At 37.2% G+C, this 25,651-nt stretch overlaps 8 protein-coding genes across 8 annotated transcripts; 2 read left to right on the top strand and 6 right to left on the bottom strand.

Moving 5' to 3' along the window:
* The first annotated feature begins 217 nt into the window (after positions 1-217).
* On the top strand, positions 218-1,386 carry LOC9307708 (F-box protein At1g47810). Its single transcript, XM_021023861.1, has 2 exons — positions 218-647; positions 1,193-1,386. The coding sequence occupies exons 1-2, from the start codon at positions 218-220 to the stop codon at positions 1,384-1,386; spliced, it is 624 nt and encodes a 207-aa protein (XP_020879520.1).
* A 200-nt stretch (positions 1,387-1,586) lies between these two features.
* LOC9307707 (senescence-associated carboxylesterase 101) lies at positions 1,587-3,882 on the bottom strand. The gene is made up of 3 exons (XM_021022375.1): positions 3,698-3,882; positions 3,207-3,537; positions 1,587-2,990 (listed from the first exon to the last, which is right to left on the bottom strand). Exons 1-3 carry the CDS (start codon positions 3,721-3,723, stop codon positions 1,767-1,769), a joined length of 1,581 nt encoding a protein of 526 aa, XP_020878034.1. The 5' UTR covers positions 3,724-3,882; the 3' UTR covers positions 1,587-1,766.
* Positions 3,883-4,328: 446 nt separating this feature from the next.
* Positions 4,329-5,831, bottom strand: LOC9307706 (gibberellin-regulated protein 14). Its single transcript, XM_021022376.1, has 4 exons — positions 5,681-5,831; positions 5,489-5,527; positions 4,806-5,379; positions 4,329-4,717 (listed from the first exon to the last, which is right to left on the bottom strand). The coding sequence occupies exons 1-4, from the start codon at positions 5,729-5,731 to the stop codon at positions 4,533-4,535; spliced, it is 849 nt and encodes a 282-aa protein (XP_020878035.1). The 5' UTR covers positions 5,732-5,831; the 3' UTR covers positions 4,329-4,532.
* A 1,379-nt stretch (positions 5,832-7,210) lies between these two features.
* On the bottom strand, positions 7,211-8,789 carry LOC9309765. The gene is made up of 4 exons (XM_021023471.1): positions 8,394-8,789; positions 8,099-8,152; positions 7,786-7,845; positions 7,211-7,412 (listed from the first exon to the last, which is right to left on the bottom strand). The coding sequence occupies exons 1-4, from the start codon at positions 8,685-8,687 to the stop codon at positions 7,284-7,286; spliced, it is 537 nt and encodes a 178-aa protein (XP_020879130.1). The 5' UTR covers positions 8,688-8,789; the 3' UTR covers positions 7,211-7,283.
* A 1,579-nt stretch (positions 8,790-10,368) lies between these two features.
* LOC9307705 (probable pre-mRNA-splicing factor ATP-dependent RNA helicase DEAH2) lies at positions 10,369-13,545 on the top strand. Its single transcript, XM_021021911.1, has one exon. It carries the CDS (start codon positions 10,744-10,746, stop codon positions 12,787-12,789), a length of 2,046 nt encoding a protein of 681 aa, XP_020877570.1. The 5' UTR covers positions 10,369-10,743; the 3' UTR covers positions 12,790-13,545.
* Positions 13,546-13,619: 74 nt separating this feature from the next.
* Positions 13,620-14,584, bottom strand: LOC110227521. Its single transcript, XM_021021913.1, has one exon. The coding sequence runs from the start codon at positions 14,426-14,428 to the stop codon at positions 13,916-13,918; it is 513 nt and encodes a 170-aa protein (XP_020877572.1). The 5' UTR covers positions 14,429-14,584; the 3' UTR covers positions 13,620-13,915.
* Positions 14,585-15,223: 639 nt separating this feature from the next.
* LOC9307704 lies at positions 15,224-18,091 on the bottom strand. Its single transcript, XM_021021910.1, has 7 exons — positions 17,838-18,091; positions 17,628-17,726; positions 17,341-17,520; positions 16,613-16,783; positions 16,328-16,534; positions 16,153-16,244; positions 15,224-16,072 (listed from the first exon to the last, which is right to left on the bottom strand). The coding sequence occupies exons 1-7, from the start codon at positions 17,929-17,931 to the stop codon at positions 15,473-15,475; spliced, it is 1,443 nt and encodes a 480-aa protein (XP_020877569.1). The 5' UTR covers positions 17,932-18,091; the 3' UTR covers positions 15,224-15,472.
* An 85-nt stretch (positions 18,092-18,176) lies between these two features.
* LOC9309764 (potassium transporter 8) lies at positions 18,177-21,986 on the bottom strand. The gene is made up of 8 exons (XM_002871588.2): positions 21,672-21,986; positions 21,110-21,602; positions 20,958-21,011; positions 20,189-20,449; positions 20,045-20,097; positions 19,821-19,944; positions 19,481-19,735; positions 18,177-19,404 (listed from the first exon to the last, which is right to left on the bottom strand). The coding sequence occupies exons 1-8, from the start codon at positions 21,708-21,710 to the stop codon at positions 18,338-18,340; spliced, it is 2,346 nt and encodes a 781-aa protein (XP_002871634.1). The 5' UTR covers positions 21,711-21,986; the 3' UTR covers positions 18,177-18,337.
* Positions 21,987-25,651: the final 3,665 nt, after the last annotated feature.

Below are 25,651 nucleotides of genomic sequence, written 5' to 3'. Positions count from 1 at the left end.
TTTGTTACCTCGATCAGTCAGGGCCTCTTTAAATGCACCTCTATTTATGTTGCCCTAACATTAATGGGCTTTTATTGGGCTTACTATAGGCCATTTACCCATGGTATCTCCTTATTCAAAAATTACTTATGTCGTTAATACACTAGGGTCTAGGGATAGTAAATTAATCAGAGACGAAAGGAAAAACAGATTAGGGTTTCATAAACAAAGAGCAACCATGGGAAGAAGGACAAAGATGAAGAACAATCCACGAGAAACTGAAGCGACGACATACTCGAACTCAATTCCTATTGACTTGCTGTTCGAAATCCTCTTGAGATTGCCAGCGAAGTCCGTGACAAGATTCGTTAGCGTATCAAAGCTATTTGCAAAAATCATCCGTAGTCAAGATTTCATAAGATCGTTCTCGTTTCGGTCTTCAAAGCAGAAACAACGTGTTCTCTTAGCTTTCAGTGGAGTAGATAAAGAAGAAGGACGCGAGAATTGGTTCTTCCTCTCCTCATCATTAGAGGATTCATCATCATCGGTTTTTCTATCTACTAAGGCTTGCCACGCACCGGAACTTCGTTACACTCGACCTAGTTGCGTCCATGGTTTGATAAGTTTTGTCTACGGTCAAGAACACATCATATGTAATCCAGCCACTGGTAAGTCTATAACCCTACCTTTAGTCAAATCCAGAAGAAGTATTCTCAAAAGGTTTTTTGGATATATATGATCATGTTGATGACATATATAAAGTATTGTGCGTGACCGAACCAATGTTTGGTACGGGCCGTAAGCTAGTAGCAGCTAGTCAATGTCAAGTGCTTACATTGGAATCATCTAAGCATCAAAAGTACTCATGGAGAAAAATCGAGTGTAGCATTCCTCACCGACCACAATCTGAAGGTATTTGTACGATTGGGGTTTTGTATTATTATGCTCTCATGGGCAGAGAAATTATGGAACCTAGCTTAGTGAGATTTGACGTGAGATCTGAAACTTTTGATTTTCTCACTAAATAGCCTGTGGAGGTTCGAAATTGTCTTAAATCTTCAAACTTGATCAACTACAAAGGAAATGTAGCCCTTAGCCACTCGAACTTCGTTTTCTTCATTTGATTTGTGGGTCTTGGAGGATTTCAAGAAACACCAAAGGTTGAAAGTAAGTTTATATATTAGTCCTGGGTTAATAAGGTTTCGTCATGTAGACTTTAGAGGCATTGCTCACACGGGTGCGGTTATATATGCAACGTATGATCTGGAGGATTATCATTTACTCCTTCACGACCGTAAGACGGATACGCTAAAAGATGTTGAGATTGATGTAAACTCATATGAGTTTGGACGATTGTCTGGTGTAGTTAGTCTTGTGGATTATGTAGAGAGTCTTATGTTTTCATAAATTCATAGATTTTCTAAGCTTCTCTTTTGATCCTTAAGTTTCTTAGGGTTTTTGTGGGTTATTTTCTTACAAAGGAATCCATTTATGCTACTCGTTCTGTGCTTTGTTTTAAACTTCAAAGTAATACTGAGATCTCTTTTTATCTCCTTAACTGTATCTTTTGAACAACAAAATAAACTTCATCATAACACTCTTACAACACACATTAATAACTTTATTTTATTTCACTTTTAACATTCTCACAATGACGTACGTATCAACTAAATTCTAGTTTTGTCTTTTGCTTTCTTATAGTACGTAATGGTTAGAAGTTTCATCGAATGAACAATAACAATCACGCATAAGTAACCTGAAATGTAGATAAGTTACTAACTTTTCCATTATTGTGGCTTACCATAACTCTCGTACTTCCCGGTGTTCATATACTCGGTGAAGTATGAAGGTGGAGAATTAGAGCCTTTGATCTTTTTGTACTCTTTCCACCACTTCATGAAACTGCTTTTCTCTAAGAAAATCTCCGGCGAAACCTCACGTTTTCTGATCATCTCCCACACGTATTCCTTAAACTTCACGAGTTTTCTGGTCAGTGCTTCTCTCGCATCGTCACTCATCCCCACGGTTGTATTCAGCTGATTAATTACAATCATCGAATCCTCAACTTCAGCCCAAAAACAAGAATCAAACGTTAAAAGATCACTCAAATCTCTGTTTTGGCGTCTTTCCTTTTCTATCAATTCCATTCCAAACCATTTCTCGAGCATAACATATTGGCGAGACCTTCCCGAGGTTCGATACTCTTTCCCACCCTCGAGGTAATATTCAGCAATATCGAGCGGTTCAATCATCCGTCTGTAATTGTTCCCAGAGTATAGAAACCGTCTCTTGAGAATCGATATATCGCTCTGTGGCTTCTTCTCTACTTCTTCAACCACTGATCTCCAGTAACGGTTTAGCTCTAATTTGTGATTCTTGATTTTTATATCGAACTCCGAAGACGGAAACGCGTGTTGAGTCTTGAACCGATCGTAGTAACCGATCTTGACCTTCCTGCATTCCTTTTTGTACCACTCTATATACGCCATCGATATCTTCATGTCGTTTAATTTTTTAAACATATCAAAGCGCAGATCTTTCATTTCCGCACGTTTCTCCATTCCTTTGATAACAGCTTCAGGGACGAATGTTGAATCCGCTATAGACAACATGGATTGGTCCAGACGACGTAGAACTTGGCCGTAGTCTACTTGTTCCGAATCATGAACACCGTTTAGCAACTCTGTGACCGCCTCAGGGTCCTCGATGCAAACACATCCGGAGTCAAAACAGATCAAAAACGTTCCAAAAGGTTTGAAGAAATCCGACTTGAAGCGAGTTTGTGCTGCTGCCACCACGTGAAGGAAACATGAATTCCTCACAGAATTCTCAAGAATCTCTTGAAGAGAAACGTCTCCGATCAATGGCGAGCCAAATGTGATGCATAAGGGACGTTTTAACTTCGGGTCGATGGTATCTAGAAGCCATAGCGTATAGAGAGATGCAACGGACCCTCCTAACGAAGCTCCAGTGATGATCACCGGTTTCTCAGACTTAAGCGTTTGAAGCAACTGCAAGAGACATATAACTTTCAAGATTTCTAATTTTTTTAAAGTTTCTGTTTCCTAAAGTGGTTGACTTTTAAACCAGACAGTTCCAAAGATTTGTGAGTTACACAGAAAAACCTAAACTAGATCAAACAATCTCTGAAACAGAGTATTTAAAAGAGCTATTGGACTAAAACTGCAAGACAGCTACTGTTGTCGAGTTAAAAACGAGAAAATTACCTCTGATTGGAGGTTGGTGAGACTTTTATAAGCAGAGGTAAAAAGGTTTAAAGCAGGTGTGTGAAGAGAGAATGATGGGTTAATCTCGGAGCAGAGGAATGGAAACGGATTTTCATTTTCTTTCCCAGGAAGAAGAGTAGAATCAGAGCTACTTGTGAAAATCGGTGGTGCGACAAAAACCACAAGTGTGAATTTCTCTTCTCGGTAAATCTTGATTCCAAGACCTGAATCTTGATTCGAGTAGGGTGATTTATGTATCTCCGAGATCTTACTCCATGAGCTGTGTAAGAGACCAGAGCTCAACACAAGCTTCCCAAGTGCAGAACATTTTCTTACAAAACCAGCAAAATCGTGAATTTAGTCAAATGTCCAAAGAACAAGATTTTCAAGAAACAATAATTCATCAAAAAAAAACCAAGAAATTATTGAGCGAAAGAAGTTGAAGAAACAGACAAAATAAGAAAGAAAAGAGAGTGATTCGTAATGATTACAGTGAAGAAGAAGAAGAAGACTCCATGGCGTGAGCTGTGGAGAAGGACTGGACAAACTTATCGATCGAAAGAATGAAACTTATATTGTAAGACTGAGAGAAATAAATGTCTGAAAATGAGAGTATATGAAAAATATAATTGAACTGATAATAATTTTTTTTTAGAAAAACAGTATTTGAAAGTCAAGTAAATTAAATTAGTTAATGGTTCCTTTTCCGCGAAGAATCGCAAAACAAGTGTGAATATAAAAACGCCCACTTTCGTTACCATTTTAGACTCAATGTGTAGAGTGTAGTTGTGTACAATAGAACGACCAAAAGAAAGAATAAATACCCAAAAGTCACAACTCTCACAGCCATGAGTTTGTTTATTCTCTCCCCTTTTTTTAACATTTAAATATTTATACCATATCACAAAGAAAAATGTGGAATAAGTTGACATGTATTTTATGTATAAAAAGAGTTGACATGTACATATTTGTCCTAATGATCTCCAAACACATCGGCCCAAATAAGCTCGACCATGTGGACATAAGAGGTTAGATAAGGCCTAATAAGATCTGCAATTAGAGCATTGACCCAACTATAACATTGTCATTACTGCAAGAGCAGAACGTATTCATCGAAAATCCTTAATAAAATCCTTAATTATACTATAATTTTTCATAAAATCCTTAATTCATCGAAAAAGATTTTTCTTTTATAATTATTCTACATCCCGTAAACAAAGATCCAACTCAAAGGGGTACTAAAACACAAATAAACGCATTACAAACTTATAAAAACTCCATTGATTTTTTTTTTTTTTTTTTTGACGACCATCGTCATAAAAAGGTTCAAGGACATTTGGATTTTCCGCCACGTGTCTTCATGTTGGCGTAACAAGATCCACACTTCTCCTTATTACCGTACGTGCCAGGAGGAACACACTTGCAGCGGTAGCAGCACGTGACGCACGCTCTCATACATACGTTCTTCCTCGAGTGTTGCCCACACCTCGTCCCACATAAAGGCACGCAATCTAAACCGTCCAAAAATTAGTCCAACAGTACATCTAATCTAATCAACGGGCGATAATCATTACACTTTTGAAAGAAAATTATTATTACCTATCCGAGTTCTTACGGAAGGTGGTGTCGTCGGAGGTTTGACAGGTACTGTTGGTGGTTTAACCTGTGGTGCAGTTGGTGGTTTAACTGGTGGTGTCGTGGGTGGTATAACCGGTGACGTTGGGGGTTTGTACGTAGGTGGTTTAACCGGTGGTGTTGTGGTGGGTGGTTTAACCGGTTGCGTTGGGGGTTTGTACGTTGGTGGTTGGACCGGCGGTGGTCTAACTGGTGGCGTCGTTGGTGGTTTAACCGGTGATGTAGTGGGTGGTTTAACCTGTGGCGTTGGCGGTTTGTACGTAGGTGGTTGGACGGACGGTGGTTTAACTGTTGGCGTTGGGGGTTTGTACGTAGGTGGTTGTACCGGCGGTAGTTTGATCGGAGGAGTTGAAACGGGAGGTTTTGTTGGTGTAACCGGAGTGGTGGGAGGTTTGACCGGAGTAGTTGTGGTGGGTGGTTTAATAGGAGTAGTTGGCAGTGTGGGTGGCTTGTACGACGGCGTCGGCGGTTTGAGAGCTGACGACGGTGGTTTGATAGCCGGAGATGGCGATGGAAGAGTTGGTGTTGGTAAAGAAACCTATAAATATATACCAAAATTTAACTTCATACACGATAAATAATAAAAAATTTGCGTTTTAAGTATATATACGCATATAAATAATTAAACCGGAAACTAGAAAACGTACTAATGCCTTGGATTCCTCATTTGAAGCAGCAAAAACAACCTGCTCCATGATTAATCATAATACATAGAATTAGTTACAATATGCAAAACGTAATGCACATAATTGTATACTACTATTTTGTAGTCTTTAACACAATAGAATTGAAAACAATACTAACACTTTTTGTAAAAAGAAAAGAAAAGAATAACTTACATTGGTAAAGACATGGAAAAAGATAAAGACTGAAAGAAGTGAGAGAGCCATTTTTTGTGGGAGATGAGAAAGTGGTGAAGTCACACGAAGAAGACCAATTGCCTTTTGTGCTTTAAATAGAAGTTCCTTATTTATTTACCATATTATCCATAAATAAAAATCATTAATAATTTATTTAAATGCATAGTAAGTATTAGGTCCAGAGCAGTTATTATATGCATCATGCATGCCAGCTTTGAACCTTCACTGCATCATCATAATCTCTCAGAGCTCGAGGATAAACAAAATATCTGATTCCCAAAATGGATTATAATAGATAATACATGAAATTGCCACTTTATTCGTACATCAACTTGGAATACTTTATCAGTAAATATGAACAAATAACTCTATGGACTTTTTGGTGATATGTTTGAGTACCCCGAGAGACTAGTGGATGACAAATTGACATTAATAATCTTCTTATTAAATAAATAAATAGCATTCGATTTACCCATAAGGCTGTGTCGCCCATATAAAGAGGCTCTTCACTTCGATTATTGCACCAGTGGTATAAAAGGTTTGTCGTTTATGTTAGCAACTTAGCATGGCCTACGAAATTACGACTATACTTTGTTTTGAAATATCTAAGCTATACATCTTTCATATTTTCTAATAAAAATCTAAAGTGTTCTCAAATCAGAGATGGACAATAGCACATGAGTTCTTTAAATTGTTGCGGTGATTATTATTATTATTATTATTTAGTTCTGATATTTCGAAAAAGAGGTCAACAGTGTTCATTAAAGTGAAATCGACAACGAGTACAGATTTTTATCATTACATATGTCGTGAGTACACAGACTTTCCTCTTTTTTGTTAACATGATAAAGTTTTGTTACGAATGAATGTTTGCTTCTATTTGATTTTATTTGTTACGTAATGAATAGAATAAAACAGATTCCACAACAACATAATTTCATACATTAAGTTGTAAAAACAGAGGTTTGTTTCACATGGTTTGGTAAGAACATATATTATGGTCTATAATACCCAATTTTTTTAAAAGTAAAGATTTGTGTTTAAAGTACAACAATGCATGAGCTGTTATTCACCATATACTTTCACATCACCAATTCACCATAGTACTCCACAATGTCAACATCGTACATGCATACATATACATAGTGACAATCATATCCACACACAAAACTAAATGCATTGTACAAAGCAATGAACCTAAAGGTCTATAAAAATGCCAACCTCCATTTGTGGGAACCCCCATATGACCCATTAAATTAATATATGTTGTAGAACTTATAGTTGTATCTTCTCATTCCATGAATAATGATACATATATATATAGGCATATAAACCTAGAGTTTTAGAATACATAATGAATAATCTTGATGGGCTTATTGGACCCGGTTATAAATCCAATATGATGTATTATAACAATATAGACATTTTCCATTTCTCTATTTTGACAAAGAAAACATTAATTTTCCACTTTTTTTTTTTTACCACATTTGTTTTCTTGAGAGGAACAAATGAAAGAAAGTATCCCTAAAATTGAACATTATGTGTTTCTTTAATCACAAAATGAAGGAGAAAGATGATTTAACTAGACAAGAACTTCATCTTCATCTTCAAAGCTCAAATTCAAAGTCTGTAATTTAAATCCAGCTCCTTGTATAGTCTCCACCAAGCTTGACGCCACTCCTGTTGCTTGAACGGTCGTTTGCTTTGAAAGCTTCACACACATTGAACACAACATAAGCCAGATTCAATTGTACAATCAAATATAGAGATGTTGCTATGAGTTTCATCTAGCCAAAACAGAACCGTTCCTATAAAGGCCTTAACTATTCAAGGTCAGGCTTGAGGCTTTTGTTATGCGGCCCCTAAGACTAACCCCGCAGTTAACCACAAAAATGTATAACAAAATGACTACTTGACCAGTCCAATCCTTCTACGGCTGTGCCGGCCATTATATCTCTAATCATACATATTCAAAAGCTGTTCTTATCTATATATATCCTATACACATATCTGTGTAGTAGTGTAGGTGTGTGAAGAGGCATGTAAAGGCAATGTATCAAGACAATGTTGGATGTAAAACATACCTCAACGACGGCAACACCTTCAGATACCTGAACCTTTAAATTGGAAACTCCATCAATATCCTGAAAGAACAAAACAAGATTGGCTATTGGTTTAGTTCACTGTTTTTGAAAGCTATAGGTAGTTATTAAGGAAGATCTAGAGCGTCTAAAGAGTAAGTGAACACCCAAACTTCGAGTTTAACACAACTACATAGATTAAACAAGTATCCAAAAAGGGTTTTATAATCCAAGAAACAGATGCATTCACAAGACTTCTCGTCAAGCTCCACAAAGATTTACTATTTCAAGGAGGGATCTCAAAGTAAACTATTACCTGTAAGGCCCTTGTCACATTAGGAATAGCTGCTTCGTTCAAAGTTCCATCAGCCTACAAAACCAAGCAAAAAAAATCAACAATGATCAGACTCAATTTGAGGCCACACATGAAATTGCAACAAAGTAATGCTCATAGGATCTTCAAGACAGTTTCAATACCATTTTGCAACCCTCATTTCTAAGACCTGATGAAGTAATCCTACTAAATCTAATAGCAATCCGTAAATGGAGAATGAGGATAGTAATCATACAAAGTCACTGGAGTGATTAATCAAAGAGAGAGTGAAGTACACCTGAAAAAACATGGTGAGCATGTCTGAAGGAGAGACAGGAACAGAGACAGTCTCTTGCTGTTGCTCCTCTGCGACTGCGACACCTTCTCCTCCTTCTCCAACCGACGAAAGCTTCATTAACCCAAGGCGATTCTGTTTCATAAACCCAGCAAAACTGCAAATTCGGCTATTTCCGATAGCTCTGGTCCTAAAGTTGAGATTTTTCGACAAAGGGAGAAGATGGGTCGAAGAAAGATTAGGGCTTTTGGTTGTACAAAACAAGTGAAAGGTAGAAGAAGCTGCAATCGACGCCATTTTTCGCTACTAACCAAATCTTCTTCACTCGATAAGGTTGTGAGTTATAAGAGAAGAAAGATGGTTTTTTGCTCTTTCGTGTTTTTTTTTTCTTTACTCACATTATCCACTCGAAGCAAACATGTCGAAAAGACATAAATACCCTTAAGAAGCTCTCTTTCTGCCAGAAGGTTCCAAGCAGTAATCTAGAATAACTGTTTATAAATTAGAATAAATGTTGATTTGGTTAGGTATTATTTAGATTGGTACTAGATTATTTGCAAACACTATCACTAGTTTCAATATTCTATGTGTTTTCTGAAATTACAGATCTTTATACATATTTCAATATTTCATCCAACACAAAACCTAATAGTTGTTGTTTGTTTTGGAAATTTTGACTTTTGATGGTCATTTCGGAAATGCAAGTTAATATAGTTTGATCATATATTCCTAAAGTTTTCTTCGAATGACTGTTTTGGTATTCACATAAGCTCAAGGCACTAACTTAGTGGTATATCACCATAATGCAAGGTCTAGACAGGTTCGAATGACTGTTTTGGAAGAAGGAGTTTCATAGATAAATTAGCTACTTTTCTTGGATCACATCGGATACATAGTGTTCATTAAGATAAACAGTTTTGTAAATTGAGATGATGGATGACTTATTTAATTTGATAAAGTATAGAAGCTTAGGTAGAAGAATTGTTCTCCATTCAATTAGGCGTTTAATTACAGTTGTAAACCATTCTTTCCAAATTAGGTATACAGTTTGCTTCTGTGTCACTATAGCAAATTGAGAGGAAGATCTAGCTACCTAATTCGTTGTGTTTAGAAAGTTTAGGTAGAGGAGTTGTTTACCCATTCGTTAGGCGTTTATGATTGTAAAAATTTGCTTGGGTCAAATTAGAAAAACTTGTAGTAAACATTTACCCTATATCAATATAAGAGAAATTCAAGACCGCACACATTCAGTGATATGCTCAGTTTCTAAACTTATGTCAGTGTGTGTTTGTTGTGTTGTGAATTCTTATCAAATCAAGGGTTGTATTAGGGCTTGATTGGTTCTCCCGCTAGCACCCGCCTAGCGGTTGTTAGCGGTCGGTTGCGGTTGCTAGCGGTTGGTACCAATCATAGAAACCGCTCCACACCGCTTCGAACCGTTCGAAATCGCTGGATTTCAAAAGCTCCTTCCCGCAAGCGTTTGCGGTTGCGGGCGGTTGCGGTTGGTGTAAAAAAGGAAATAAACTAAAAAAGGAAAATAAATTAATTAAAATATATATCATCATGTCTAATTTATATTCACGTTAATTCTAAAAAAATAATTATTATTTAACTTTAATTTTCTAATATAAATAATTATTTTTGTTTTCCATATAAAAATTTATATGAATAATTATTTATGGTTTTTAATCATTAATCATTTTTAAAAAATTTATACTTTTCATAACTATAGTTTCTGGTGTTTTATAATTTTTTATAATCATATATTAAATTTATTTTGGTAAATTTTGGTTTAACCGCTATCGTACCCGCTGATCAACCAGTCGTAAATCTCCCGCAAACGCACCCGTTTTCAACCGCTAAACCAGTCGGTCAAAACGCTAAAAAACGCTTGAAACCGCAACCGTTCGCTTCCGCAAACTCCCACAACCGCAACTGCAACCGCTGCGATTAAACCAGTCAAGCCCTTAGGCGAGAAGCACCAAATTGAGTCATGTTTAAAACCTTGTAATGCGGGGAGTGGAAAGTGGATATGAGCCTCTTCTTAATAGATTTACACCACATGCTGTATTTAAATTTTTTGGCCCAAATATATTATTAAAATCTAATTTTCGGGCCAAGATCTATTCTTTTCCTACAAAACTTAGCAGAAATTTTTTTAAAAGACAGATTTAGTTGCACTTCTGCCCACCTATACTGGACCGGGCCTGACCAGATTCCAAGCAATTTAATTATTTCCTACATGAGATAATCAAATCCTCTCTAGAATTAGTTTTGTTGAAAAGGAAATTAAGTTTCGTTATAAATACAGGAAGTGGTTGTTTAAGGTTTTTGGTGAATAGAATTGATAAGAATGGATATGATGAAGAAGGCGTATTCTGCACGGTATTTCGAAATACTGGAGAAGCGGAAGAATCTACCAGTGTGGGTTCACAAAGAAGAGTTTCTTCAAACGTTGAAGGAGAATCAGATAGTGCTATTGGTGGGTAAGACCGGAAGTGGTAAAACAACACAGATCCCACAGTTTGTTTTAGAAGCAGTGCTCAATGAAAACCCTAGCTCTGGTCCTAAGGGGAAGAAGTGGTTGGTTGGGTGCACGCAGCCTCGTAGAGTTGCAGCCATGTCTGTGTCGCGTCGTGTAGCTGAAGAGATGGATGTAGAGATCGGGGAAGAAGTTGGTTACACCGTTCGTTTTGAGGATTGCAGCAGCTCCAAAACGGTCCTCAAGTACCTAACCGATGGTATGCTTCTGAGAGAAGCAATGGCGGATCCGCTGTTAGGGAGATACAAAGTGATTGTTCTCGACGAGGCGCATGAGAGAACTTTAGCCACGGATTTGCTATTAGGTCTTCTTAAACAAACCTTAATTAGTCGACCTGATCTTAAGCTTGTTGTGATGAGTGCAACCCTAGAAGCCGACAAGTTCCAAAAGTATTTTATTGGTGTGCCTCTTATTAAAGTCCCTGGTAGGCTCCATCCAGTGGAAATCTTGTATACTCGAGAACCCGAGAGGGACTATCTCGAGGCTGCGATTAGTACTGTTATCCAGATCCACATGTGTGAGCCACCTGGTGATGTTCTTGTTTTCTTAACAGGGGAAGAAGAAATTGAAGATGCTTGCCGCAAAATCATCAGTAAACTTGGAGATCAAGTCAAAGTCGTGCCATTGTATTCCACTATGTCACCTGCTATGCAACAGAAGATATTTGATCCTACACCGCAGTCAGTGAGAAAGATCATTGTATTCACCAACATTGCAGAGACTTCTTTAACCATTGATGGAATTGTTTATGTGGTTGATCCTGGTTTCTCCAAGCAGAAGCTCTACCACCCAGACACTCGTGTGGAATCCTTGTTAGTGTCCCCAATATCACAGGCAAGTGCTGACCAGAGAGCTGGTCGTGCCGGTAGAACACAGCCTGGAAAATGTTTCAGGCTTTACACACAGAAAAGTTTCAATGAATTGGAGAAGCAGAGTTCTGCTGAGATACTAAGATCAAACCTTGCAAACACAGTTCTGACCTTGAAAAGACTGGGTGTGAAAAACTTGGTACGCTTTGATCTTATGGATGCTCCTGCTCCTGAGACCCTCGCTCGGGCCTTGGACGATTTGTATCATTTGGGAGCACTAGATGATGACTGTAACTTGACAAATACAGGTGAGATGATGAGTGAGTATCCCTTAGACCCACAGATGGCAAAGATGCTCATAGTCAGTCCTCAATTCAACTGCTCAAACGAGATTCTTTCGATTTCCGCGATGTTATCAGTACCAAATTGTTTCATCAGGCCAAGAGGAGAAGCTCAAAAAGCAGCAGATGAAGCCAAATCTAGTTTTGCACACATTGATGGAGACCACCTCACACTCTTGAATGTGTTCCACGCTTTCTTGCAAAACAACCAAGACTCAGATTGGTGCTACGAAAAATTCATAAACTACAGAGCAATGAAGTCTGCAGTTAGTGTAAGAGAGCAGCTGGTCCGGATCATGTCGAGGTTTCAGATTAAGTTGTGCAGCCCAGGTTTCAACAGCCGCGACTATTACGTCAACATTAGAAAGGCCTTGCTTGCCGGTTATTTCATGCAAGTGGCTCACCTAGAACGCACTGGCCACTACTTGACGTTCAGAGATAAGGACGACCAAGTGGTTCACTTGCATCCTTCCAATTGCTTGGATCACAAACCGGAGTGGGTGGTTTACAACGAATATGTTTTCACTAGCCGAAATTTCATCCGAACTGTCACACATATTCGTGGTGAATGGCTAGTAGATGTTGCACCACATTACTATAAGCTTGCCAACTTTCCCAATTCTGAGGCTAAACGAGTACTTCAAAAGCACTATAAGAAGAGGAAACTGTCAGAAGAAAGGAGTTGTAAATTGTACCTTTTGCGCTAGCAATTCAGAAAGAGAGTTTTGTTTCTAATTACATTAGTTTTATAATTTGCCACATTGTTTTCTGGCGAGGAACAATGAAACAAAGTCTGTAACTTTCATCAAGCTCCTTATATAGGCTCCACCAAGCTTGGTATCACTCCTGTTACTTGAACCATTTGCTGCTTCGATACCTTCACACACACACGTTGAACATACACACAAGCCAGATTCAATTGTCTGAATAAGATTCCAATATCCATCCCTTGATTAACGGTAATATGTTTCAAATCACTAAGCTATAACCACTTATTCTGCAAAGCACAATGATCATCAATTTTAGTATCTCTACAAAAGTAATAAGATCCAGAAGGATATACAGTCACTTTAAATCATTCAGCACCTAATTAACGATATATGAAATGTATAAGTGAGTAGCTAAAACGCAAAAAAGGTTCTTCAAAAAAACTAATCTTACTTTTGCAATTCTGTGCAGGTTTTGGTGCACTCCTACAATTGTATAACACCACAAGACAAGATCATTACATTGTGTTTAGTTTTCTGAACACATGAAACTCTAGGAAATCAGCAGAGGTACTTAGAAGCAGTAAAGTGAAATAGCGAATCATTGTGGGAATCTTAGCTTTTGGTAAGGTTCCAAATAGTAACTTTCATAAGCTAATTATACAACAATGTAATGTACCTGAAAAAAACATGTTGAGCATGTCTGAAAGTAGAGACAGGCACAAAGACAGTCTCTTGCTGTTTCTGTTGCTATTCCTCTGCAATTGCAACCGATTAAAAAGCTTCATTTCTCCTATTTCTTGCTGGATTATAAATTGTATTTTACATGAATATAAATATATGTTTCCTTCATCATATCTTTTTCTAACAAGTTTGTCTCTGTGTGCCTGTTTACATGGAAATTACTCCAAATTTGGGAGAAAATAATGATCAAACAAACAATTTCATTTGAAGTGAAAGAATTACAAAAAAAAAAAAAAAACAAACAAATGAAAGCTGTGTAAAAAATAATATTTCTTTCCACAGAATTAAAATCCATTCTTTCTTCTAATGTCTCTCCCCTTTCATCAGTGTGCGGTGCACGTTAGCGCCAGCCCATTTAGAACAGAGAAGCGCGTGGCATTTTTCACTTAAACAGCGACGGCGCGTGGTTATCATTGTCGAAATCAATGGAGCATTTAGTAGAAACCGGCAGAGACGGGGCGGCGAACCTCATCGAGTAATCACGATAAGGAAACTCATCTTCAAAATGACCCGTCTGTTTTCCGTCGTCGAAATTCAAAGAATAACTCCACGAATCATACCGGAAACTAACATGCTCCGGCCGATTACAACCACCGTCAACGCCACCGCAGCAGTGATTACGTCCAAAGCGACGGATAAAAGTTTTCCATTTGGGACCAGCCACGAGCTCAGACCATTCCCTCATCTTCATCCACCCGGAGACCCACCACCGCTCATCAGGCTCCAATTTATCAACGGTTCTGATTCGTTGCCACCACACAGATCCGTTAGGACCAGATGGCTGAGATGATCCAAGACAAGGAAGAATAAAACAACAACCTCGTTTCGCGAACATCGCTTCGTGCATTTCATCGGTCGCGTCCATTTCAGAGATCGGAAAAGATTGAAGCCCCATGAAACAGTGAAATTGATTTGAGAAAAGATCGAGAAGATTAAGAGAAAGGGTGAGAGATGAATACAGAGATGAATCCTTCCTCCTCTCTGTTTCTCTGCAACCCTAACCCTAATTTTCTCTTTCTCTTGCAAGAAATCTCTTTCCTCTTCTTCTCTCTTTCTCTCTCTCGGTGAGAGTTGTGACCTCTAGTTGCCGTTGGAGAAGCTATGCACCACGGATAGAGAAAGAAGCTCGATTAAGAAGAATCGAAGCAGGAGGGATATGATGAAGAACTTCTCAAAATCGAGAAGAAGACGAAGCAAGGAGCAATGGGATTAAAATCCCTAAATTGAAATTGGGGGTTTAATCTAAGGACTCAAGAGGGAGTGTTGGGAATTGAGTCCTTGATTAAACCTGCAACAAAGAGAAAGCTTTAGCAGAGCAAAGAGAAGAAGAAGAAGTCGACAAAGAGAGTCAACGACAGAAGACAAGTCAACAAGGAAGTTGGGCTTGGTGTTTTTCTGTTTGGTGTGATGGGCCTACAAGTGAAAAGGCCCAAACTAGTGAAGAGTGTTTTGTCTAAATAGTTGTTAGTAGGAGTGGTAAGAGTCTACGAGAGTTGTTAAACGTTGCTTGTATGACTTCTATCTAGAAGTAAGGTCAATAGTTAGCCTAGTGTTTAGGAGTATGGCTTGTGTAAGAGTCATGATTAAGGTTCATGTGTCTAGAGTAGCAAGTGGAGATAAACCACTATATGTATGTGTTATGTGTGTTGTGTAAGAGAATCCTTGTGATCCGAAATATCAATGTAGACAATTAAAGTAAAATGTGTTCTTGTTTTCTCTCTAGAACAAGTGAACACAAACGAGTAAGAAAGTGTGAAAGATAGAGAGATTGTGAGAATTACAACAGTTTACTTGTTAAGTCGGTGCAAAAAGCCGTTAGTCCCGGTAACTTTTATAACGGTCGACCATTAGTGAGCTAATTTATAGTATGATTTAAAGTATTCTTCAAATATACTACATTAAAGTAAGAAATTAAAGATGAAAATGTGACTTTGTGTAATCAGTAAACTTGAGAAGAATATCCCATATAATTAATTCTAGGCCGTAGATTTCGCTGATCGTTTATGGCTTCGTTGAAATCAACGGCCTTGATCACCATGGCTTCTCGGCGACCGTCTTGCTCCTGAACTGCCCCAAACACAATCTCGCTCTTCTCTCGATTATCTTCGAACGACGCAGTATCGTTCACATTTCGTTTCTGCTGGTTTTGGTATTGGTCATAGTCTTGGTAATAAGACCGGTTTTGGTTGGTTCCTTGTGCTCTGAGGTAGGGTTTATCCGGATTTGTGCCTGATCTCGGTTCTAAAGCCGGCGGTCCATCTTCTTCCGGTATAGCATAGCTCTCTTGTACCGGCCATTGGTTCGGTTCTTGCTGATGGTGGTACTGATGAAAGTTAGGGGGGATTACATTTCTGGAACCGGACATCATCTCGGAAACCGAAGAACCGGTTTTCACGACTAGCTTTCCAAGCGAACCGAGAAATCCTTCTTCTTTTTCCGGTTCATGTTGAGGTGGGATTAAAGGCTGTCGAACCGGTCTTGGATAACGTTGGTATGGAGCCATAGTCATGCTCGGTTTTGCTACATGCCTCTTATTATCCTGAAAAAAAAAACAGAGCAATGAGGAGCTTATTGGGTTTTCTACACCGGTTCAGATTCCAATCAAACCGATTCACTCACATGACCAGATGAAGAGAACAACGATCGTACTCTACGTACTAATAATGCAAACATATATCCAAAGAACGCAGCAGCTACAAGCAAAGCTGTTCCTGCAAAGATACAAACCAAAACGGTATCGTATTCAAGCAAAGCACAACACCAAAACGGCGATATAAAACGTTCAGAAGGTTACCAAGATGGAGATTATCTGTGTCGGGTTCCTGATGAGAACAGTCGTGATCATGAAGCTGAATCTCTTTAATCATTTGATTCCCTCGATCAATGACTAATAGAGAGCAGCTTGAAGAGACGTATATCAAATCAAAGTCATCGGAGAATCTCATTGACTCCTCTTTAGATCCACCGCTCCATCTTCCTCCGGCGGTGATGGTTGAGACTCCTGAAAATAAATAAAACCAAAAACGCTTTGTAATTCCGTATTTCAAAGCGCAAACTCATGCAAACGAATTCTAGTTACCGTCGTCGCTGATCTTGCGTATGGCCATATTGTTAGTATCGGCGACATAGATGTTTCCACTGTCGTCGATAGCTAGGCCTCGAGGACGATTCATTTTCGCTTCTTTGAGCTTTCCATCGACGTGTCCTGTGTAGCCTTCTTGTGAACCAGAGACTAGCTTTGGTTTAGCATCTTCAAATCAATACATTCAAAACCCAAATTAATTAACAAATCCTTACTTTTATTGTGACTTGTGAGATCAGTTTTGAAGAACTGTAAGTAAGAATGCGAGGAACAAAACCCAGAATCTGAATCTGTCTTATCTGAATCTTAGAATCTACCTAAAAGCAAAAGTTGCTGCTTTAATCTAAGAGAAGTTTGGTAACTTGACGAACAAGAAACAACAAAAAGAATAAACGTGAATGACAGAGAACAAAACAGAATATGGATAAAAGCTAATGAGTCGTGTTGTGGACTAAAGTGCAAAAGTTTTAATCTATAAAAGGCTTTGCTTGTCAAAGAAAGAAACTTTGGAATCTGAAATGAAGAACTCACTTTTTAACTGAACTAGAGAAAAAAAAAGCGAACCAAAAATGAATCCCCATCTTGAAGCAAAGCATAATTGTTCATACATGATTCAACATTTTTGGTGGGTCATATATATATAGGAGTGGGAATTGCTTGAATGTCCCATAAAAATAAATTATTGATTCAAGTCCATTTCAAGATAGATATGAAGATGAACTTACATCTAGAAAGAGGCATGGAGATTTTGTGGATATTACTATTCTCAGAATCCAAGACAATAAGCTCTCCTCCATTAGGGGAAACTTCAATTGCATATGGCTCAATGCCAAGCTTACTTCCATCAAACACTGTCTCGATGTTATATCCACTTTCGTATTTCACCATCGAACGGCTAGAAACACCTGTTACATTTCCTCAAATGTTTCTTTATTTTTATAAACCTTAACACTTTGAAATCAAGATCATAATAAAAAGCTATAACTTTTTTTGTTGTTGTGGGTCTTCTTACCAGATTTTGTGGTGGTTGTTGTGGTTGTGGATGTTTGAAGAGACCATAACCATTTCCAGAGAATTGATGCTACGTTTGTCACAAGTCCACTTACAATCTCTGCTCCCAAAACAGAGAAAAACAGAACATTTGCAGACATTCATTACAACAAATATGAAAACATGTATTTATTCTATAAAAAAATTCAGTTGAGGGTAATGAAGAACTCACTAACAGGAGGAGGTTTAGCTGAAACTGAGGATAACCCACAAAAGAAAAACATGAAAATCACAGACAAAATCAACAAATTTGCATATTTCCTCATTTTGTTTTTGTTTTTTGGGAAAACAGAGCAAGCAAGAGTTGCTCACACAAGTTTAGAGAAGAAATAAATATGCACTGGTATGTATATGTGTTTCTATGTAGCACTAACATATATGGTGAGATAAACCGACAAAAGAGAAGATTTGGAGTTAAAGAAACATAAAGAGACAAGAATCATATGCTCAGTCTTGTCTGTTTGTTGTTCAATCCTTTTCTCTTTGAATCCTAATCAGTAGGGACAAATCATTACAAAAACAAAAAGCATATCTTACTTATGCCACACGCAACTCTAACATCTCTACACAAAAATTACAACAACAACGAAAAAGAACTCTGACAAATTTTTTTTATCATAATTTACAAAACTGAAGTTTATTCAGATTTAACAAAAACCAAAAAAAGTATAGTCAAACGATATAAACCATACCAACTTCTAAAGTAGAAGCGTGAGGAGTAGAGAGACCATAACAAGGTCCTCTCGAGTTTCTTCTTAGAAAATCGTAGCCAAAGTTTATAGCGATTTTCTTCATCACACTTGATCCCGATTTTGCTCTCACATACGAATGTCCCATTATAAACGCCATTCCTGCCTCACGCGCCTCTGTGAGCTCTGTTAGCTCCTCCTCCGCGGATCTATCTATCCTCGCACTTTCTGGTAACACAAACCGTACCCTTTTCTTGATTCTCGGAGAAGGAGCCACCACGATTACCTCCGAAGAAGATGACGGTTCTTGTTTATCAGAACCATCGTCTTCAAAGATTTGTACGCCTTCAAGATTGGATGAAGAAGCCGCGACGACAGTTAGCCTCTCACTTGTTCCAGATTCGTTTTCCGGGTCCGGGGAGTAATTCAATGGTTTATCCGAACGAATAAACTCCGCGATACTGCAAATGAGGTCGTTCTCAAACTCAACATCGTCTTTGTGTACATCGCGGTATCCATACCGGGCTATACACCGGTAGAGGCGGTACTCCTTCGGTCCGACCCTTCCAACGAGAAACCGTTCCTCCGGTTTCACATGCGGGACAGGGACAGATTTCACGCAGAGGAAGACGACGACTTGGTGAAACGCCGGGAGGTTAGTGATGAAATGAGAAAAGATAGCTGGTATGCCGGAGACAAGCTCAGTGTTGATCACCCCGATTCCCTGGACTCGGACAATTCCGAGGTTTGAGGAGCCGAAGAGTGTGAGGAGCCAGTTGATTGAGACTTTGTTTTGGACGTCAAATTCGTAACGCTTAAGGGTTCCGTAGTGCCAAACGTACATGATGAGGAGGAAGATGAAGGAGAGGGCGACTGGAACCCAAGCACCTTCGAGGAATTTAATGAGTGAAGCTGAGAAGTAGAGAACTTCGATTGTTCCGAAAAAGAAAATGAAGGCAAGCGCGTAGAGGGAGCTTTTGCGCCAGCATAAGACTATTACCAGAGACATCAAGCAAGTCGTTACCAGCATAACGGTAATAACTGCCAAACCTTCATATAGATTACAGAGAAGAAAAGATTCAGAACCGGAATTTAGTGGTTATGGCTATGGTTACAGATACTGTACCTGAGGCATTGCTTATGTGTTTGGTGTCACGGAATCCAACTGTGACGGCTAAACACAAGAGCATGAGAGTCCAATTGATCTCAGGGATATATATCTGACCGTGCATTCTCGACGAAGTGTGTACGATTTTGACTTTTGGGAAGCAACCTAGAGAAGTACATTGCTTGATGATCGAGAATGTTCCTGTGATTATTGCCTGACTTCCAACAACAGCCGCCAATATAGCAATTGCCAAAACTGGCCATCTTATTTGCTCTGTACACAACAAACAAACTAGTGAAAACTATGCCAAACAAAGAATTGTATTTTAGCTGGTTAACAAGATGATGAGTGGATTTACCGGGTACAGAAACATAGAATCCAATCCGGTAATCACTCTCGAGGACATGGTGCTTAGATAGATACGCGGCTTGACCCATGTATGCAAGGATTAGCGACGGGTAAACAGCGAATGTGAATGCAATCTGCAGCCAGAGACACAAAAAAAACATGCAAAGTTTCAGGGAAAGCTAATAAGAGAACACAAAAGGATTCAAAGTTTAGAAATAAAGCCATAAAATCTACCTGTATTGACAACTGAGTGAAGTGTCCAAGATCAGCAAACATAGCTTCCGAGCCTGCGAAAACCGCAAAGAAACAAAATTATGGGAAAAAAGGCTTTGAAACTCAGGAAGCAAAACCATTCTTTCTCTTCTTCTTCTTTTTCACCTGTAATGCATAAAAGGATGCCACCGAGAGACATCCATCCGCGTTTACGAGTTTTCTTGAGGAACTTGTAGATGTAATAAGGAGACAATGCTTTGTAAACTTGAGGATTCCAATGGAAGATGTTGTATACACCAATGGTGCTTATGCAGAGAAGCCATGCAAGCACAATGGGAGCAAATACAAACCCTAAACGATGTGTTCCATAGTGTTGTAGCGAGAACAGGAGTATCAGTATTGCACAGACCACAGGCACCTCCACATCTGCAGAATTGTGCGGGTTAATGATTCAAATAAAGAACTTTATGTCTTGAGAGTCTTATCCAAACCAACCAACTTTTTATTTGACCACTTTAGTTTTAAAAAGGTATAAGCTTTATGACTTTTATATTCCTTTAGCTTTTATATGTCTAATAAATCATTAACTCCTAAACCACATTCATTATCTTATGATTATAAGAATGCATCTGCATCAGCCTCACCTTCCACACCAAAAAAGTTCAATTAACTTATTTTATACATAATTAAGAAGCTTCATGTTGATCCTACATGGATTCAACCTAACATGCAATTAGCCAATTGACTATGTGGACAAAACAAAGACCAAAATAGCTAATCTAAAGCTACCTGATGCAGCGAATTCTGCTCCTAAACTATCTTAAACAGTATCGACTAAACTTAGGAACCAAACGAAACTTCAGAGGAAACACACTAAAAATAGCATAATTTGACATTTTGGGGATCTAGTGATCAAAAGAAGTAAAGAGCTTACATTGATGTTGCTGCTTGGACATGGATAACTCTAATCCAGAGACTGCTGAGAAAACTGAAAATTCACACCCAAAAATAATACAAAATCAGTCTTGAGAATTTCACACAAATCTTTAAATCAAATCTGACAAAAAGAATCAATTTTTATTTTACCAGAGATTGCAGGTGTAAGAACACCATCACCAATAACCATACAAGTCCCAATCAGAGCAAGAACAAGCAACATGTTCTGCAGAAACTTATGCTTCTCCAGAGTGTTTTTCAAACTCCACCCCGGAACTTTTAAACTCCTCAGATTCTCCCCGGAAGTTTTCTTATACTCAGAAAGGTCCTCATCAGCGAGCTGGAAATTGGGCAAAGAGCTAATTCTAGCATGGCGACACAACAAAGAGTAGAGAGCGAAAGTCCCACCTTCTCCATTATCATCAGCACGAAGAACAATAAAGACGTATTTAACAAGTGGGATTAAAGTTAATGTCCAGAAGATAAGAGACAGAACACCAAAGATCTCTTCGTTTGTCTCTGAATGTGTTATGTCTTCAGCAAAAGTGCTCTTGTAGACATACAATGGTGAAGTTGCTAAATCTCCGTAGACTACACCTAAGCTCTGGTAAGCTAAAGTCAGAACCGTCCACCAAGATTCTTTCTGCAAAAACCAAAACTTTAAGCAACTAATAAGAAAGGATTTTGAAAGTGAATGTTGAGAAGTTTTTACCTTGATTGGATTTCTTGGGCTTAGACGCTCGAGATCCATGATGGGTTTTGTATCTAAAAATCAAAGGAAATTCATTTTTGGGGGATTTAGTTTTGTGGAAAAGTGGGGAATTTAATTCGATTGACGTTAGGAACTTTTTCTATGGATTCTTTGGCTTTGTGGATTAATGGCATTGAAGGTACAAAAGAAAAGGTTTGGCCAACAAAATCAAGAACCACATACAGAGAGAGAGAGAGGAAACACACAAAACATATGAAAGAATGATTAAGATAACTGCCACAAATATAACTGCAAATATCATACTCCTCAAGAAATTAGTGGGGCCTTTTTGGCATGGAAGGATGTGCAAATCTTATAAATTGTTAACTATATAAATATATAGAAATGTATTTATTTTTTAAGTATCTTATTATATACTTCATGAAAGAATGATTTTATGAGGTTTTATTTTTACATCAAAATTAACAGATTATTTTTTTGTAGTATATTGAATGCATTTTAATTTTTAAGATTAATTAATTAATTAGTGCTTTTACATTTATAACAAATTTATAATATTAGAAAAATATTAGTGAAGTAAAAAGCATCTTGAGATTAAATTTTAAAAGATTTAACAAAGTAATTAATTAAATGCTTCATTTATTATTTTTTAAAACTTGGTGAAAAACTCAGAAAATCATTCTTTTTGATACATAGGAAATAAAATTTGTTAGTTTAGTTTTCAAAGTTAGTAGATGATCGCAATACATGTCAAGTAAAACATAAAATATTGTCATGTGTCAAAACTAAATTTGATGATATATTTTAAAACAAAAGTTCTAACTTTATTGGAAAAGGAAACAAGTAAAAGATAATATTTGTTTATTTATTCAAAGAATTATTTTTATTAATACATTAGACTATTAACCTTATACTGTACTACTAAAATAAATTGTTAATATATTTTTAAAAGAAGTAAATTTCATTATCCTGTAGAAAAAAAGTGATAATATTAAATTATTAACATAATTCTATTGAAATAATTTTTGTTAACATCATTTAAGCCCATAATATATGTAAAAAATTATAGGCCTGGGCAATCGGTTTTATCGGTTTGTTCGGTTCGGTTTATTCGGTTTTTCGGGTTTTTCGGTTTTTAAAATTTCTGCCGAATTGAACCGAATAAAAATTCGGTTCGGTTCGGTCGGTACTCGGTTTGTTCGGTTCGGTTATTGGGTTTAAAATCAGTTCCGAAAATAAACCGAAATTGATTTTTCCTCGGTTTATTCGGTTAACCGAGGATCTTTCTCTGCAAAATCAGACTCTTCCATGGGGATATCTGACCTAAAAATCCAGAAAAAGAGGCCAAGTCAAACCAATCGGAAAAAAAGGTGGAGGATTGGAGGTGAAATTGAAAATGGAGATATCGGAAAAAGAAAGATGAGAAGATTAGAAGATTATTATTACAAAAGGCTATAAGAAACCAAGCCTCATGAGTGAATCAAGAAGAATCGATTAAGGGAGATCGAATGATCCACCATGATTTGATTTGATAGGGTCTAGAGAAATAGAGATTATTGGAAGTCTGACAAAAAAAAAAAAAAAAAAGATTATTGGATGAGATTGAGAGAAACCAACGATGAAGAAGATGATAAAATCTAAAAGGAATAATAATAGGAAAATGGTTTTGATTTTGTGGGCTTTGAACAATTAGTAAGCCAGGCCCAAATATTCTCAAACACACATATTTTATTAAACAAGCCCATATTTTCACAAACATCAAACGCAATAACCCTAGCGTTTTAGTTAAAATTTTATCGTGGCCGATTATCTAACCTCCATCATCCTCGTATCTTCTACCTTAGTTGCAGACGAGATCTTCAAAGGGGTTATGGTGAATCTGTGATGATTGTAAGGGAACCGAAGAAACCGTTCGGTTATGGGTTGCCGAACCGAACCGACCCGAAAACCGAAGGCCATTTCAAATCCCGCCGATCGGTTCGCAGCTCAAAACAAAACTCAAACCGAAAACCGAAAATGTCGGTTTGTTAGGTTCGGTTTGTTCGGTTTTCACCGAATGCCCAGGCCTAGAAAATTATGTGGATCAAAGTACCACAAATTTTGAGTGAACCAAAAACAAAAGGTCAGAGATAGAAAATAGTATGTATGTAATAATTAAGAATATACTTAAGAGATAAAAATAAATATTAATGGGAGATGGGTGGGGAATGAATAGATTGGTGTCTTCGTCACTTTTTTTCTTTTTTATTGTTTGTTTGTTTGATAGTACCAAGAGATCCTCTATTCTATTCTTTCATGATGGTTTATTTTAGGGTATATTACGTGACCTGTAGTTCATCCTCTCCAACTCTCAAACCCACAAAATTATTCATTACATATCCACAGATTATTTATTCAAGAATATTAAACAAAATTTGATTTTATTTGATTTGATATGACTAAAGATCTCTATACACGTGTGTATATGTATGTAACAGAAAGGTGCAAGGATTTTGGTGTGGCACCACCTCCACCTTCAAGACTTTTTTTTATCAAGACCTAACTCTTACCACTTTGAAAGCAGCTTATCTTATTTCTTCAGATAAATAATTGATAAGCGAGTGCTTTAAACTTCACAAAACTACAATAACTATTAACTACAATCTACTTTTATTCAATAAAACAAAATATTTTATTAGTCTTTTTCATTAGGGTCCCAAATGATTAATATGTTCACGATCACGAAATTTCTTCTTGTGTCCGTAAGCATTTATATTAATCAAACAAAAAGGAAATTTGTTGCTTCCCACAATGGGAAGTGGGAACCTTTGCCATCTTAATAAATGGTTCAAACCTTTTTTTTTTTTCTTTTTTTCTTTCTAATGTGTTTCATAAACACCAGCGACTTTATTGAAAGGAGAACAAGTTAAAAAAAAAAAAAATTAGGAAGGGCAACATTTGTTTTTCTCATCTCTGTAAACTGTAACTGTAAGCAAAATAATCTTTCATATAAATTGTACTAGCACTGTCTGGGAACTGCTACTTTGAAATTTTCTAAACTTGTTTAAAAAAGAAAAAAATCTGAAAAATAACAGTAAAGTATTTGTCGTATAGCCTACTCCACATGAAGAAAAGAATAAAGTAGATCAATAGAATGTAAATCTCTTAATTAATCATGGTTATTATAGAATAATCACAGTAGCAAAAGTGGAATAGAAAAAAAGAATTGGATCCCGTCGGATTCTATATTTTAACATCTCTAAACATTTCAAATCTGCCACACGTGGTCATACTTAATAGCATCCATTAACGAAGTAATAAATTAGTCTATAATAATGTTTAACCAACATAGTATCTGTAGATCCATGAATCATTGGAATAACATCATTGTTTCATAATTACGTTTAACAAACATAGAGAAAATACTCCAAATAACTAATCATAATCATAACAAACTTTTAAATGTAATGTTATGAGATAAAAGTAGAAAATAATTTCATATATTATATATATATATATATATATATATATATATATATTGGTAACACCGTAACAATGTTAAATATTTATATCAATTTTAGATTTGTGACAAAGATGATAAAAAAATGAGTAAAGTAGAAAAACCGAAAACTACAAAAAAAACGATAGAACGAAAATATAATAAAGAAAAACACAAGCAAAACCACCAGTGAATGCTCAACGAAAAAACACCGATTTCAAACCGCGAAACTTGGACATTTGTGTGCTTGTCTCAGCTCAAAAGAATTCGAGCCCTCATTATTGTTGATACGAGCACTCTATCTGAAGCAGTCTTTAAATGAAGGAACGCTTACAGCTTTTCTGAATACTAACACAAAAACGAAACTAAACTCGGCGGCACAAGAGCACCAACATACAACCAGAAAATCCACCTTTAGCCACCAATCCCGAGTATGACGCAGCAAAAGACGACTCCCACGGGCTTAAGAAGATTTGTTCGTCTTATGATTTCAAATATGCTA

Source organism: Arabidopsis lyrata (assembly GCF_000004255.2).
Source record: "Arabidopsis lyrata subsp. lyrata unplaced genomic scaffold ARALYscaffold_6, whole genome shotgun sequence".
Classification (NCBI taxonomy): Eukaryota; Viridiplantae; Streptophyta; class Magnoliopsida; order Brassicales; family Brassicaceae; genus Arabidopsis; species Arabidopsis lyrata.
This window is presented reverse-complemented; position numbering and strand designations above follow the sequence as displayed.

Excerpts from the sequence above, each read along its gene's own strand:
- LOC9307708 (XM_021023861.1), top strand. The coding sequence starts at position 218 with ATGGGAAGAAGGACAAAGATGAAGAACAATCCACGAGAAACTGAAGCG. Across the intron at positions 648-1,192 it reads CATATGTAATCCAGCCACTG|ACTTTAGAGGCATTGCTCAC; the intron begins GTAAGTCTATAA and ends TTCGTCATGTAG.
- LOC9307704 (XM_021021910.1), bottom strand. The coding sequence starts at position 17,931 with ATGAGGAAATATGCAAATTTGTTGATTTTGTCTGTGATTTTCATGTTT. Across the intron at positions 16,784-17,340 it reads CTCCATGCCTCTTTCTAGAT|ATGCTAAACCAAAGCTAGTC; the intron begins GTAAGTTCATCT and ends ATTGATTTGAAG. Across the intron at positions 16,073-16,152 it reads TGTTCTCTTCATCTGGTCAT|GATAATAAGAGGCATGTAGC; the intron begins GTGAGTGAATCG and ends TTTTTTTTTCAG.
- LOC9309764 (XM_002871588.2), bottom strand. The coding sequence starts at position 21,710 with ATGGATCTCGAGCGTCTAAGCCCAAGAAATCCAATCAAG. Across the intron at positions 19,945-20,044 it reads TCACTCAGTTGTCAATACAG|ATTGCATTCACATTCGCTGT; the intron begins GTAGATTTTATG and ends CTCTGGCTGCAG. Across the intron at positions 19,736-19,820 it reads ATTCTATGTTTCTGTACCCG|AGCAAATAAGATGGCCAGTT; the intron begins GTAAATCCACTC and ends TGTTGTGTACAG.
- LOC9307705 (XM_021021911.1), top strand. The coding sequence starts at position 10,744 with ATGGATATGATGAAGAAGGCGTATTCTGCACGGTATTTCGAAATACTG.
- LOC9307706 (XM_021022376.1), bottom strand. The coding sequence starts at position 5,731 with ATGGCTCTCTCACTTCTTTCAGTCTTTATCTTTTTCCATGTCTTTACC. Across the intron at positions 5,528-5,680 it reads TTTTCCATGTCTTTACCAAT|GTTGTTTTTGCTGCTTCAAA; the intron begins GTAAGTTATTCT and ends ATCATGGAGCAG. Across the intron at positions 5,380-5,488 it reads ATGAGGAATCCAAGGCATTA|GTTTCTTTACCAACACCAAC; the intron begins GTACGTTTTCTA and ends ATATATTTATAG.
- LOC9307707 (XM_021022375.1), bottom strand. The coding sequence starts at position 3,723 with ATGGAGTCTTCTTCTTCTTCTTCACT. Across the intron at positions 3,538-3,697 it reads TCTTCTTCTTCTTCTTCACT|AAAATGTTCTGCACTTGGGA; the intron begins GTAATCATTACG and ends TGGTTTTGTAAG. Across the intron at positions 2,991-3,206 it reads TCACCAACCTCCAATCAGAG|TTGCTTCAAACGCTTAAGTC; the intron begins GTAATTTTCTCG and ends TGTCTCTTGCAG.
- LOC110227521 (XM_021021913.1), bottom strand. The coding sequence starts at position 14,428 with ATGGGGCTTCAATCTTTTCCGATCTCTGAAATGGACGCGACCGATGAA.
- LOC9309765 (XM_021023471.1), bottom strand. The coding sequence starts at position 8,687 with ATGGCGTCGATTGCAGCTTCTTCTACCTTTCACTTGTTTTGTACAACC. Across the intron at positions 8,153-8,393 it reads TGCTCACCATGTTTTTTCAG|GCTGATGGAACTTTGAACGA; the intron begins GTGTACTTCACT and ends TTGGTTTTGTAG. Across the intron at positions 7,413-7,785 it reads AAGGTGTTGCCGTCGTTGAG|CTTTCAAAGCAAACGACCGT; the intron begins GTATGTTTTACA and ends ATGTGTGTGAAG.